Source organism: Rhea pennata, chromosome 5 (assembly GCF_028389875.1).
Source record: "Rhea pennata isolate bPtePen1 chromosome 5, bPtePen1.pri, whole genome shotgun sequence".
NCBI lineage: Eukaryota > Metazoa > Chordata > Aves > Rheiformes > Rheidae > Rhea > Rhea pennata.
The window spans coordinates 18,406,571-18,419,860 of NC_084667.1; the positions used below are offsets into that span (position 1 = coordinate 18,406,571).

General features: G+C 38.5%; 1 protein-coding gene and 1 non-coding gene across 4 annotated transcripts in view; both read right to left on the minus strand.

The window, feature by feature from the left end:
- The window catches only part of CKAP5 (cytoskeleton associated protein 5), a 52,851-nt gene that overhangs the window by 4,262 nt on the left and 35,299 nt on the right, over positions 1-13,290 (minus strand). For 2 of the 3 annotated variants that reach the window (XM_062576731.1, XM_062576733.1), the window contains exons 27-43: positions 13,000-13,088; positions 12,088-12,198; positions 11,681-11,806; positions 10,821-10,970; positions 10,227-10,430; positions 9,821-9,956; positions 8,531-8,724; positions 6,866-7,038; positions 5,544-5,717; positions 4,982-5,102; positions 4,030-4,209; positions 3,291-3,478; positions 2,800-2,875; positions 2,168-2,356; positions 1,946-2,083; positions 1,304-1,387; positions 1,051-1,210 (exon numbers count right to left, since the gene is read on the minus strand). In XM_062576731.1, coding sequence (XP_062432715.1) covers positions 1,051-1,210; positions 1,304-1,387; positions 1,946-2,083; positions 2,168-2,356; positions 2,800-2,875; positions 3,291-3,478; positions 4,030-4,209; positions 4,982-5,102; positions 5,544-5,717; positions 6,866-7,038; positions 8,531-8,724; positions 9,821-9,956; positions 10,227-10,430; positions 10,821-10,970; positions 11,681-11,806; positions 12,088-12,198; positions 13,000-13,088 — 2,493 coding nt within the window. The remainder of the gene's footprint in view (positions 1-1,050; positions 1,211-1,303; positions 1,388-1,945; positions 2,084-2,167; positions 2,357-2,799; positions 2,876-3,290; positions 3,479-4,029; positions 4,210-4,981; positions 5,103-5,543; positions 5,718-6,865; positions 7,039-8,530; positions 8,725-9,820; positions 9,957-10,226; positions 10,431-10,820; positions 10,971-11,680; positions 11,807-12,087; positions 12,199-12,999; positions 13,089-13,290) is intronic. The other variant, XM_062576734.1, reaches the window with a different exon arrangement.
- On the minus strand, positions 4,821-4,931 carry LOC134141723 (small nucleolar RNA SNORD67). The gene has a single exon (XR_009958706.1). It is a non-coding gene; the product is annotated as a small nucleolar RNA SNORD67 (small nucleolar RNA).

The window sequence follows — 13,290 nt, forward strand, 5'->3', positions numbered from 1 at the left end:
GTCCAATAGAGAGAACTTTGCCAATTATATTTGCAGGAGGGAAAGTGTTTTGAGTCTTCTGCCTCTGAGTTCAGCAGTACTCTTGAGTAGACCTCATCACTGCTTCTAACCTTCTCTTTTCCTGTTCAGATAACAGAGTTATCGCTTCTTCTAATTCCATCTATGAAACAGTGGTTTCTGAAAGGTATGTAGCAAGGCAATTAAAGATTCTCTACCAGAAGACTAGAAAATAACTTTACATTATAAGAAAAAATTTTCCATCTTGAAACAAATGGCAAGATCTAAGACTCATTGGAGAAAGGGATTTGTTTTCACTAGTTTACTGCAAGGGACACAATTACATACTTGAAAAAACAAATGCTAAAGATAGAGTATTTTTGCCAGACTATATATCAGCTTTTACTGTTAGCTAATCATCTGTCACATTCCCTCCTTAGTGTCATATTAAAATACTGATTTACGCTCATCCATAACAAAGAAACTCACTATTGTATTTCAAGCTTGTTTAACTGCAATTTAATCAAAAAAACCCATTGATTTGTTGGAAAGCGGTCATAACAAAGACTTCTACAGAACAGCTCAAGCTATTTAAAGAAACTTTCAGATTCCATAGCAAACAATACTTTGTCAGAAGACTGCTGTACCATTTTAGTAACCAAATAGTTAAAAAACCTGACAGCTGTTGCTGTTATAACCCAGCTGTACACTTCACAGAAATAATTTCTGATACCAGGGACACGTAGCTTAGGCTAAAGTTCACCCCCAGCTACAAGATACAAATTAGAACCACTTCTTTACTAAGCCTTTCAGATGTATTCTGCATTTCATTTAACAAAGAGTTGTAACATTTTCCTTGTAAACAAAGAATGTATAGTCTCTGCAAAGGGTACAAAATGTTGCCTTGTGAAGCAATTCAAGTGCCAAGAGTGTATGCAAATTACTTTAGAAACTAATATTTAGAGACCTTTATGGGCTTCCCATATGGCACATGCAACTGCTCCTCTTGTAGATCTGCTTCTCCTGATTCAACAGTGTAGCTACAATACCTACCTGTAGAAGCAGCAATGCGTCCTTTCCCCTCTCGCTCTGTTTCTATCAGCCGGAGCCCTCTTTCCACATAGCTTTGGAAGAACTGAGATGAGTTTTTCAAGAAGGGCTCAATGTCTGCATCAGAATATTTCTTTTTGTATTCGTACAGCTCTGCCAAACCCTGGGAGGGAAGAGTTCCTTGGCATTATCACAACTGCTGAGTACACCATTATGATGTATCATATTCTCTTTCTTACAGAAAGAAAGCACTTACCTCCTTAGTGTTTTCCTTGGAGCCAATCTTCTTAAATATCTCTGCCAAAATATCGTTAACTTTAGCCTTTGAAGATTTTTCCTCCTAAATAAATAAAAGGAGACTTCTCAAAAAGCAACAACAAAGCATTCACTAAAAACACGAGGAAGTTAGACAAATCTTGCAATAAACACAGTGCTATCAGACCCTGTTGGCTGGGCACAGGGCTTCAAGAACAAAGACTACCTTAAGGTGGTTACAGTTTTATACAGCCACTGGTTACACAGAACAAGAATCAGAATACTAACAAGCTACAGGTCTTCCCAGTGGAGAACGTTTAAAGTCTGTTCTTGTTATGGTTACCTTTTAATAGATCAAATGCAATGACCATCAGGATAAAGCCTATACTGCCCAGTTGAATATCTTACAAGCACCTCATCATAGGATTTGCACAGAATATTCAGATAAGAATAGAAACACACTGCAAGCTCTGAAAACATCCATAAATAGCCTCAAAACTGAAACTCCAAGTCTGTTTCAAACACTAGTCACATGTCGGAGAAGTAGGTACTACTTCATATTCAACAATAACTGAAAAAGCTTATTTCTTGAATAAATTGCCTTAACATCCTTTCTTTCTACCAAGATATTTGCACCACTTACTATACGAGAAGCCCCCTTCTCTGTTTCCTTATCAGCCTTGCTTCCAGTTTGGTCCATGGAGTGTTTCATTACTCTACATAGGTGAGCCTCCAGCTCAGATTCATTTTTATTGTCTATCATTGTTAGATGATCTAAGATCTAAAAGAAAAGAGGGAAAGCGTTAAAAATTGCATGAAAATCCAGTTAAAAAAACAAAAACACATGACTAGAGACTGCTCTGACCTTGGGGCCTTTCAGCTTGCAGAGGGTGTGAAGTAGAGTCTTCAGTGTCCTTATAGGGAACTCACTCTTACATTGCTTCAGCTTCTCTTTAGGAAAGACCTTCATGAAAATGTGGATATCCAGCAGAATCCGATCCAGATTGATGCTATTAATAGTTTCGGGGAGAAGCCGCACCATTCTCCACAGACACTGAAAAAAGAGTTTGACTTAAAGCAAGATAACTCAGTGAAGAAACACTTAAACGTATAAGGTCAGATTATGCATAATGATCATTGAGCTGTTTCACTTTGCTATGGCAGAGTGACATATTTGAAATGGTACACACTAACCCTTTTATAACTAGCTATGTTGCATCCCAGATCTCTCTTTAGAGCTGCATATATAAGAGAATGGAGTAGTGCTGAGTTCACTATCAATGACATGAGAAGAAATTTTAGCAGATAACACATATATATACTATGCACATCCCCACAGCGTGGAGCCTTCAGGTTTAACCTCATTAAGAATACCCAACTTGTTTCTAAGTCATGTCAGTTACAAAAAGGTGTATATATCAGAAAAAAATGCAGCATCTAAGCTGTTGCTACAGACAAACCAGATATTTCAGAGTTCAAAACCTCTTACAGGCTCACCTTCATGACAAGTTCTGAGAACTTAGGTGAGCTGGCTGTTGCTAGCAGACTGTCTTGAAGCAGAACAAGTAGAGCACTAGAAGGAATAAATTTGTAACAGAATTACATAAGGAAGTATCAGAGTAAAGATGCCAACTCTCCACAAAATACCACACCACAGACTGGGGCTAGTCAAGTTGTTTAATAATGTTTAATGCTGTACAGTAGTTCTTTATCTCTAGTACTTCACGTCACAAGAGCTTATAAAGCGAGATACTGAAGTACTACACATACAGAACACAAGGCTGAGCTGGCTTAGCCTGTCTCCAGCTGTGTAGATTGTGCAGTCAAGTTCTTATCACCATTAATTAACGATCAATCACAATTCTTCATTAACCAGCTTAACTATTCTACAGACAGAGTGACAAATGAACAAGATCAGCCAGCAAAGGAAAGGTTTTAAATGTAAGAATACGTAGAAAAGCAACTAGCACGTCATTTTCTTTATATACCTCAAGATGTTGGTCTGGTCAGACTTTTCCAGAACTTTCACTACCAAGAGGTTGACTGATCGAATGACCTGCTCACCCTCCTCCAGATCTTCAACCCGAGAATCCAGCATTAATGTAATGAGACCATGCATAAGGTCCTTCAGCACACCAGTGGATGCCTCTCGAGCCAGACTCTCTATCTGAAATAGCTACCAATTGAAGCCAACATTGAAATGTTGTTATGCAGAGAAAACTTCTAATGCAGGGAGTTCTCTAGACTACATTGCCAAGTTTGTCAACAAAAAAAAAAAAAAAAAAAAAAAAAAAAAAAAGAAAAAGAAAGAAAACAAGACTGACACTCCACACAACATACACTCAAACAAACCAAACACACAGCCCCCCGACCCATCCATACATGTTACACCTTAAAAACTCAGTTAGGTTATTTCTATTGAGGGATTTTTGAAAACATTCAGGTCACCAGTTAAGCATTGAAAGAGATTAGAAATATTAAAATAGAACTTTAAAATGTTAGACTAGCTATATTTTGGAGAAGCAGCAGACAGACCTCCTCCTTTCCCTAATTTCTAAATCCCTACTCCTTCTCAAAAAGATACATCAGTAAGCAGATAACCTAGTAACAAACCCTCATAAACCTCAGTACAAAGGTAACCTAGGCAGAGGTCAGCATGGGAATGGCACTCTATTCTCCTGCAATTTCTGCATAAAACTTCTCTTCATCTTAATTCAAAAGTCTTACCGAGATCATGCTCCCAATAATACAGCTGTAAAGTTTTACTATCTCATCTTTGTCCAGTTTCTCATCTGCCATGTGCGTGTTGTAGATTAGCCGAAGCTGCATAAATGTAGCTATTAGAAACTGGTCAATGTGGCCAGACATAGCTTCTGCTTTGTCTTCTTGTCTAAGAACCTCATCAATCTAAGAGAATAAATGGGGAGGGGGGGAAAAACAAACAAACAAACAAAAAAAAAAACCAAACAAAATCAGGTACAATAAAGTCAACAAGCTGACAACAGTACAAAACAATTAAAATTTAAAACTACTGCAGAAAAACTCTTGCTGTTGCCAATCCACTTGCCAACGCATTTGTTTTCTAAGCCTTCACCCAGAAATCAGTGACCATAGACTCCTGTAGCTAATCCTAACATAACTAATCAATGATCTTTGTGAGCTGCAATCCTACTCTGCACACATTCAAGAACAAGGAACGCTTCATTACGTATTCTGCAATTAGCCACCTTGTGAAATCTTCTGGACAAAACTTTTCTAAGTAGTTAGAGCCACCTTAGGGGTATGTGTGTGGGGGAGGGGGGTAGGGAGAGGAAGTAAGGAGGCAAGATAAAAGTTTCTTTTGCTGTCTGTAAAACAGTATCCATTTGAAAGCTAAGCTTCACTGTCAACAGTCAGCTTTTTCAGATTAGTATCACATATGTGCCCAGGACAAAAGCAGAGATATACGTATCTACCTAGTGCTTCTGTGTGTGTTAAGAGTTTATGATGCATCATTTAAACAGAATTTATGTTGCTAAAGCGAGTCAGATGGCCCCTGTGCACTTCGTTTTGTCATCAGGGAGATTCTGAGCAGAGTCCACATCACCTGACATGGATGCTCCACCAGAGTGCAACTCATCATCCTCGCAGACAAACAGCTCAAGCATAGTGTGAATAGCTGCTACTTTGATTCTCTTACCTGTGCCAGAGCCTGAATGCTTGTATTTATATCACCACTGGCTACTTGGGAGATGACGAAGTTGATAGTAGAAGCTGTATTACTGTGCATGTCATCAAAGTGTGGGGATACAGCACGGATCCTAAACAGTTGAAGAAAATAGAATTCATGACTTTAGAGAGAGGGTTCTAAGTTACACTTCTCTGCTATTTTCCAGTGACAGCTTATAGTCAAGAGAAAAGGATTTCATCCTCACAGCAAATGCTCAAGGAAGGAATTGTTCCTATTGATGCATCTATTCCACTACCTGTAAAGACACTGATGATGCATTTACAAACTCAAGATCCTCTTACTACAAAAACACATAAGCAGAACTATTTTTTCCTTCCTCATTAGAAATAACTCCTATTCAGATTTCAAAGCATTGCCACAGATTGCCTCTCTAATACCACTCTTCAAACTAGTTGAAGCTTATTAAGTAAAGAAGTCTGAACACAAGAGACTAACATTGTCAATTCCACTTCTCAAAACAATTACAAAAGCCATAACAGATTCACTTAAGTGGAGCTGTAACTAGACTCACTTGGGCTCAGGAATCAGGACTGGTTCAAAGATGTCATCTAGTTTATGTTGTACAAGAGCTGGCATCTCACATCTGACAGTACCATTGTCATTTTCAATTTCATCAAGATCCAGCTGGAATTCCCGTGGAACTGTATGCGTTGTCTCAGAGTGACCACCCATGTTGCGATTTTGGCTACAGAAACCAGGAAAGAGGTGGTTATTATAGATGCAGAAGACAAGAGTACTAGCACTAGCATCTACAGGTAGCCCTAAAATTCTTACAACAGGATAGCATAGGTTTTGCAGATCTGACTTTATCCAAGCCCCTTAACCATAACCCCCTTTGCCATTCCCCTATTTGTTAGTACATCAAGCTTTTGTAGGCCAGAAGAGCAGCTGCTAGTTACTTGCCTCCCCAATTTCCCCCATAACCCACCACCAGACCCACTGCAACTGTGAGAAATACGCACTAGTTTGTTAGGAGAGATACTCAGCACAGTTTAAAGTAGCATTAACAGAATATCATATGACCTCTCATGGGTGGCTCTTTTTCATTATTTGTTTGGTTTTTTTTTAACATGATGACTAAGATGCAGTTCTACACAGTAACCTAGCAAGCTAATCTGAATCTAGAACTTCCAATAACTCCACATTATTTGCAGGTCAAAATACTGCATATTGGATTTTTGATGGAAATGTGTAACTTTTAACAGGGACTTTTCCTCCAAGATAACGAATAGATAAGAAAGTTGTTTTATTTCTAGTACCGTTGCCCCACGCTGATTCACACATGCTTATCAGTTCTATGCTGTATGTTTGCCCTAACAAGTTAAGAACAAGGTCCAATCAATGTTAAGCTTAATGCAACATATATGAATAAATTCTCCCAGTATTACCAGCAGCTGCTTAAACATGGAAGTGCCATGTCTGCCCTGCAGTTTGATTTGTAGTTGCCTTGGTAGAGGTCCTCTATTCTTGGTTTCTCTCTTTCGTCTGCAAATAACCTATAACTTGCCACCCTCAAGAAGGGATGACTAGGGTAGAAATCAAAAGATACAAGAGCCTTTCTACCAAGGAGTTAGTGGGCAGTACTTACATCCTATAAGTGCGATACATAATTCTGTCCATGGAGAAGCAGTGAAAAAAGGCACAAGACCATTTAGAAAGATTTCAAGACAGACAAGACAAAAGAAAAAAAAGTTTCAAATATTTTGTTTTGCATTATTTGGCCTGTTTTCACAACATGCAAAGATGATGATTTTAGAACTAAAATAACATTGCCAGACATGGTATTAGCACATGTACTATGTAGGCCAGAAACCATAACTTCTCATTACGTACTTGAGTTTGGAGGACATATCCTCAGCTGGTCCTTTCCGTAGCATGCTAGCATTAGCGCTGATGTTTTGCGTGCGTTGAGGTTTCTCCTCCGCCTGCCTCACTGGAGCAGCAGCTGGTCTTTTGGCTGACCGCTTTATTCTCTCCTCCAGCATGCTCATGTCTTTCTCTGAGAGCTACAACACACACACACGCACAAAACACTTTCACTCAGTTTGCAAGCTCTATAGGTTTTAGAAGTCTCAATAACCTACAGAAGATATATTTTTATTACTGTGGATAGAAGTGACTCTAATAACAAGGGTAGGAACTGTCAGTACCACCATCTAGTAGCAATCTACTTGAGTCACTCTGGACTGTCAGAGGCTTCTTCAGGAGCTAATTAACCCATAGTGCCAAGCTCTAACATTGAACATAGCTGCTTTCAGGTCACTTATTTCCAAGAAACAAGTTCATTTTGAATTCAAACCCCAAACCTGTACATTTGGGGGCTAAGTGGACTATTCCAAAGCCTAGAAAGCCACAGTTACAAAGGGCTGAACAACCAAATACTGCAGTTCTTGGCCTTCATAATCTGAAGGTATATGGACTACAACATAACACTCAGGAGACAGACTTCACTTTGAAGAATAGTTAAAATAAGACAGGAATCCAAAATGCTAAAGAAAATGCAGTATTAATTCTCGTGGAGATTTTACCAGAGAAAGTAGACGGTAAAGTTATTAAAAAACCTGAATTATTTCAGGAAGCTGGAAAGGCAAAAAGGCAATCATTGTTTCCCTGCGCATAGTACTCCATAAAGGATTCCCTCCAACTACTTGCATGTACTGTGGCATAAATCACAGCACCAAAAAAAACTAGTATTGACATATATGTCATATTTATACTAGTTTTAAGTGCTACTGGAAACATTTCTTGTTCTGTTCTCCAAACCTGAAGAAATCTCTCTAGTAGAAAGGGTCTAACTGCACTTAACTCAGGTTACCTAATGGCTTTTCCAGTGCCAAAAAATTCAGTTTACTTGATCTCTTAAGACACAGTAGTTGTAGACAATGCCACGAACTTGCTTTTTCCTGCTGAAAGCTGGGGAAGTAAAGCTTATTTTGGAAACTGAATTTTGTCATCTTTAACTTTTATTACATTTTATATTACAATGCTAAAGGCGATTTTCAGCAGTAATGAAAAAGCAGCAATGCAAAGCAACATAGTACTGAGAGACCTTAAAACACTGGAGTGGAATAAACTAAACTAAGCAAAAACCTTTAGCACACCTCAGCTACTAAACAAAAATAGTTGCTGGGGCTCCATCAAATAGCCTTTTTTGGTCAACTAATTTAATCCAAGTCTCAGTGTTACAAAGCAAGTTACTCTTTATAAACAATTTAATTCCCATAACAGATTAGTGTTTTTCCTCACTTCTTCAATTTTAGTTTCATTCCTGAACATCCAAGTTATAAATCCCTTAATCGGCAATTAACCAGTAAGATCCTTTAAAAGTTTGCTGGTTAATATGTTGAATACTTCCAACATTATGTAAAGTTCTTGACTCTAACAGCAAAACGTGTCATGACTAACAAAACAGTGACTAGCAAAACAGCGAGAGTCTCCTACACAAACATAAGGATTAAAGAAAAAAAAAAGAAAAAAATTATTTCCAGGTACACTCACGTTTCCAATCAGCTTGAATACTTGGTCACCATGAACATTATAGACAGTTACAATAGTGTTCAGTGCAGCATTGCGCACTGTGTTGTCTCTGTCACCAATATGAGTTGCCATTTCTTTCAAGGCTTTCCCTGGAGTTGGCTGGCATACATTCATGCCATATGATTCAACCAGACATCCAAGCTCTTCCAAGCACTCTAGAGGAAGAAAATAACGTGTGTACGTTGAAATTTAGAACTCCTGGGAAGAAAGCCTGATTTTTGTGCTTCTTGCACAACTTGAATATACATTGTAGAAGAGTCAGTCATGAAGACAAATTTGGTGACAGAATGGTAGTTCTCTCCCTCCCTCTTGTTAGAAATATTCAGTATGATTTACTGGATGTATAGTAAACTAAAGGCTCAAACTACTTCAACCAATAGCATTTGAAAGCTGTTGGCCATCCTTGTACCATTCTCCCAAATATCCTCCATTACCATATATGCATAACATTACAGATATTTCACATCTAGGTAATGTAGGCCAGCCTGTTTAGCCTGGGAAAGAGAAGACTGAGGGGGGAATCTTATCAATATGTATAAGTACCTGAAGGGAGGGTGTCAAGGGGACAGGGACAAACTCTTTTCAGTTGTCCTGTGTGGCAGGACAAGAGGCAATGGGCACAAACTGAAGCACAGGAAGTTCCACCTGAACACGAGGGGGAATTTCTTCACTGCGAGAGTGACGGAGCACTGGCACAGGTTGCCCAGAGAGGCTGTGGAGTCTCCTTCTCTGGAGATCTTCAAGGCCCGCCTGGATGCAACCCTGTCTAACATGCTTAAGCAGGGAGGCTGGACTAGAAGATCTCCAGAGGTCCCTTCCAACCTTACTGATTCTATGATTCTAAGCAGTTATAAGCTTGCAATGCTATATTGTACCTAGAAATTAACTTCCTGGTTATAACAGGATGAGATATTCTCAAGGTGACTAAGGAGCTCTTAGAACTACAAACATCATACCACAAATAATTCCTGAAATAAAAGGTGAAGCAGACATGCAACATTTTTTCTCAAAGTCCTGACCAAATTATTATCAGATTCCCTTAGTCATTTGGGCAACACTATTAAAATTCTCCCAAGTACTGTTTCACTAAGACAATGAACCTACTTAAAGGCAGGCTTATAATCTGGCTGCTGATATGGAGCCAACATTAAGTTGGCTTTTCCAGGTTAAAACCAAAGCAACTTCAAAGTTCTCTTGACAAGTGCATATTTTTTATTTTGAAGCTGCCCAATTCATAATGCTATTTCCCACCTGCCCGTTGTTTTGAGTTTTTGGATTTTGTCCCCTCCATGATGAACGTGAACATCTTGCTGGCTGGATATATGAGACACATCCTGTTCAAAATGGCACGTACATCCTTGCGGATAACATCTTTCGGTTCTCCTACCTAGGAGGAAGTGTAAAGTCCCCCCCCCACACACACAAAAAACATGAATAAAAAAGTAATACAGAAAGTTTTAAACAGTTTCCTGATATTGGCAATTAGTCTGAATTAGGGAAGGCAGGGTCATTTTCAGGGCAAAAACCCTCCTGGTAAGTTTCTTTTAAGGGCAAATATGCAATACATTCCGAATGAGCAGATTTCTACAGTGTTAAGATAGCATCCTGCTACATTCCTCGTGAAAAATAAGGTTCATTTCTGTACAATGTACAGTACCTTTAGGATAAGATACGGGATGAAAGAGGATGCTTCGTTTTCAGTAAGGTGATATTCTTCTTGACTCAGCAAATTGAAAAGCAGTTTTAGGTATTCAAGTGTTTTCATCAAAACACTTGTGTTGGTATCAAAAAAACGCAGCGTAAGCCACTTCAGGATCAGATCCAGACAGCTGATGACTCCATCTTTTTCACTCTCCAAGTGCTTGAGGTGAAAAGGAAAGAAGAGTTGTGCAAAGTGAAACACATTGCTCAAGAAAAGAGCAAGAGCAGAGAATAAGGAAAAGCTATGCCTCATGAGATAGTCTATGTTTATAGGTTGATTTCTAGAGTCAAAAGTACTCATAACTTATACAGTTTCCTCAAATTTTAAGAGAAGTCTTCAGTGAACAAACTGATTTCCCCTTCTCCCAAGGGGCAGTCAATAATTTTATCATTCTCCTGAAAAGTATTTCTATATTTCTTAAGTTTTAACTTCAAAGCACAATCATCCCTGACTTTTCAGAGAATACCTATTTGATTTTAATTGAAGCAGGTTCTTTAATGACAGAGATAATTCTATATATTGTCATTTACTACCACAATCCAGACTCACCTCAATCATAACTGCCAGTGCTTTGTTGTGGTGCTGAAAGTCTGCATGAAACATCTCATCCTGCAGCCATCTGGCCACACAACTGGACATCTGAGTTTTCAGCTGCTCAATATATTCATCACGGGGAGTAGTGAAATTCCACTTCAACACCTATAGAAGGCAGCATTTGGGACTCAAAGCAAGCAATACACTTTTCAGAAAGAGTCTGCAAGTTACATCCCTCTTTATCCTACTTTAGAACGTTTTCAAAATCATCTCATCATCAAGTAAAGGACTGCATTAGAAAAACAGAAGCAGTAGTGCTTGCTCATCTCCACTTACACAGAAAAAAACATGTTAAGTGGTTATCTTGAGGCTATTACCCCAATTAGTATAATTACTTTAAATGGTAGTTATTAAGATACAGATAGGTCTATTCACTAGCAAGTAATCAATGAAGTACATGTTTTAAGCAACAGTATTTCCCACAGAAAGCAAGCCTGATAGAAAGGGCTGCTCAAAATGAGTATTTACACTAGATCCCAAAAATCTGAAATTAGGTCAACTATTTTCATATAACAAGTTAATACACTACAGCAGAGGACCATCTCTTGAAGTTGTGAAGGGTTTTTTCTTTTTTATTTTTTTTTGAACAAGAGTGTACAAACCCACAAATTTTGGAAAGCAGCAGAAAAGCACTGCAGTAGAAGAGTTAAGGGCTTGTGAAAGCCAGTTGAAACAGCAGGCAACTAATCTATCCACAAGATGGATAGAGACTAGCACTTTCAAGCCGTAGCTTTTTAAATTCTGAATTCAAAAGTAAAAGAATGCACTAACATTACACTAACTTCAGTAAGTGAATATATTCAGTGTTCTCTCACCTTCAGACCTTTCTCATCTTTCATCCTCTGTTCTTTCCCATTTGGGACTATGATAAAAATAGGACCCGATTTATCATCATCTTCCTTCAGATTAGGCTTGCTTGGTACTTTCTTCCCTTGTACACCCTGAAAAAGCAAGGTATTAGTAGACAACACAAGACATACATATGCTTCAGTCCAAGCAATCACAAGCATCAGATACCACCCAACTTCATGCTGCTGAGGTGTACAAGAGCCAGGCAGAAGTTGGAAGAACAATGTTGATTAGAACTTTAAAAGTATGTGCTCTGCTGCTGTGGAAGCAAAACCTACTAAAGCATGTGCAATAGTATCCTGTGAAATATAACACTTCACTCAATCAGTGAGCACCAGTCACCCACACACATTCCTAAGACCCAATGTGATACCTGTTTGATAGATTTGTTCTTTGTCAGACTGGTATTGCCTTTGCTGAGGTTTGTATTAGCTTTGGACAGGCTGGCATTGCCCTTGGACATACTGCTATTAGCATCAGACTGCTGTAAATAGGCCACAAAAAAAGCTTTGTGGTTAGACCAACATTTATTCCTAAGAGTTACTATTACAGGTTTGTTATGTGTTCAGCAAAGGCATAAACTCTAGCATCTGATTTTTGATAGAAGACTATATTAACTTAGGCAAAGCTACAAATCCTTCAAGGTTTGTCCCATTCATGCCATCATGAATTTAGGCCTATATCAACTGTTTGAATTACAGCATTACTCTAGACAATGGAGGCAAGAGGACTGGAGTGAAGAGGAACAGTGTTTATTATATACACAGGACAAACTTTAAAGCTAATAGCAAAAGAACTACTGTACCGATAGAGCCTAACCGCAATTAAGATGCAATCAGCTGAGGCTACTACTATACATTTAAGAAGCTTCCTTCCCTTCCTGCATTTTGTGCTACAGAACCTTTTACCCTTCATTCCATAAGGGTGATAAGAATTTCTTTGGTATATAAGGCTCAAAATTACTGTTCAAAGTATAGCATTGGAACTGCAACGGCAAGAACGAATTCTCAGCCACATCAAGTCAGCGAGGTCAAAGAGACTTAGAGCACAGAATAAGCAGCTTACAAATCTGCATTTGTGACAACAAACTTTTTAGAACTAAATAAGCTATAATAAAAATAGTGATTAACAAGGTGATATGGGAATACTTCTCATTTAAGAGCTCAGATCAGCAAAAAGATCCTTGGTAAAAGCAGTCCCTCGGCAAGGGCTAGTTAATAAACTACAACTATTCATTTAGTAAGACTGAATTTCATATGAATCTTATCCTATAGAATCAACACACCTTAGCTTTAGAAGACGCTCCTCCTGTTTTGGCTTTTTTGGGATCAGGTTTGGATTCCATAGTATTGGACCCTGAATCTTCAGCAAGGCCTGGAGAAACAACAGACCATTTCAAAACTACAAACAAGCCCATTTTAGGTCAATACAGTTTATACAGTCAATGCACAGAAGAGAACTGTCTACAGAGACAATAACACTCATGATCGTAGAGAGGTATGAGGATTTTAGGTGCATAAAGGAAGTTCCTTACATTGTGTGATAGCAGACAAAAGCTTTCAGAATTAAGACTATA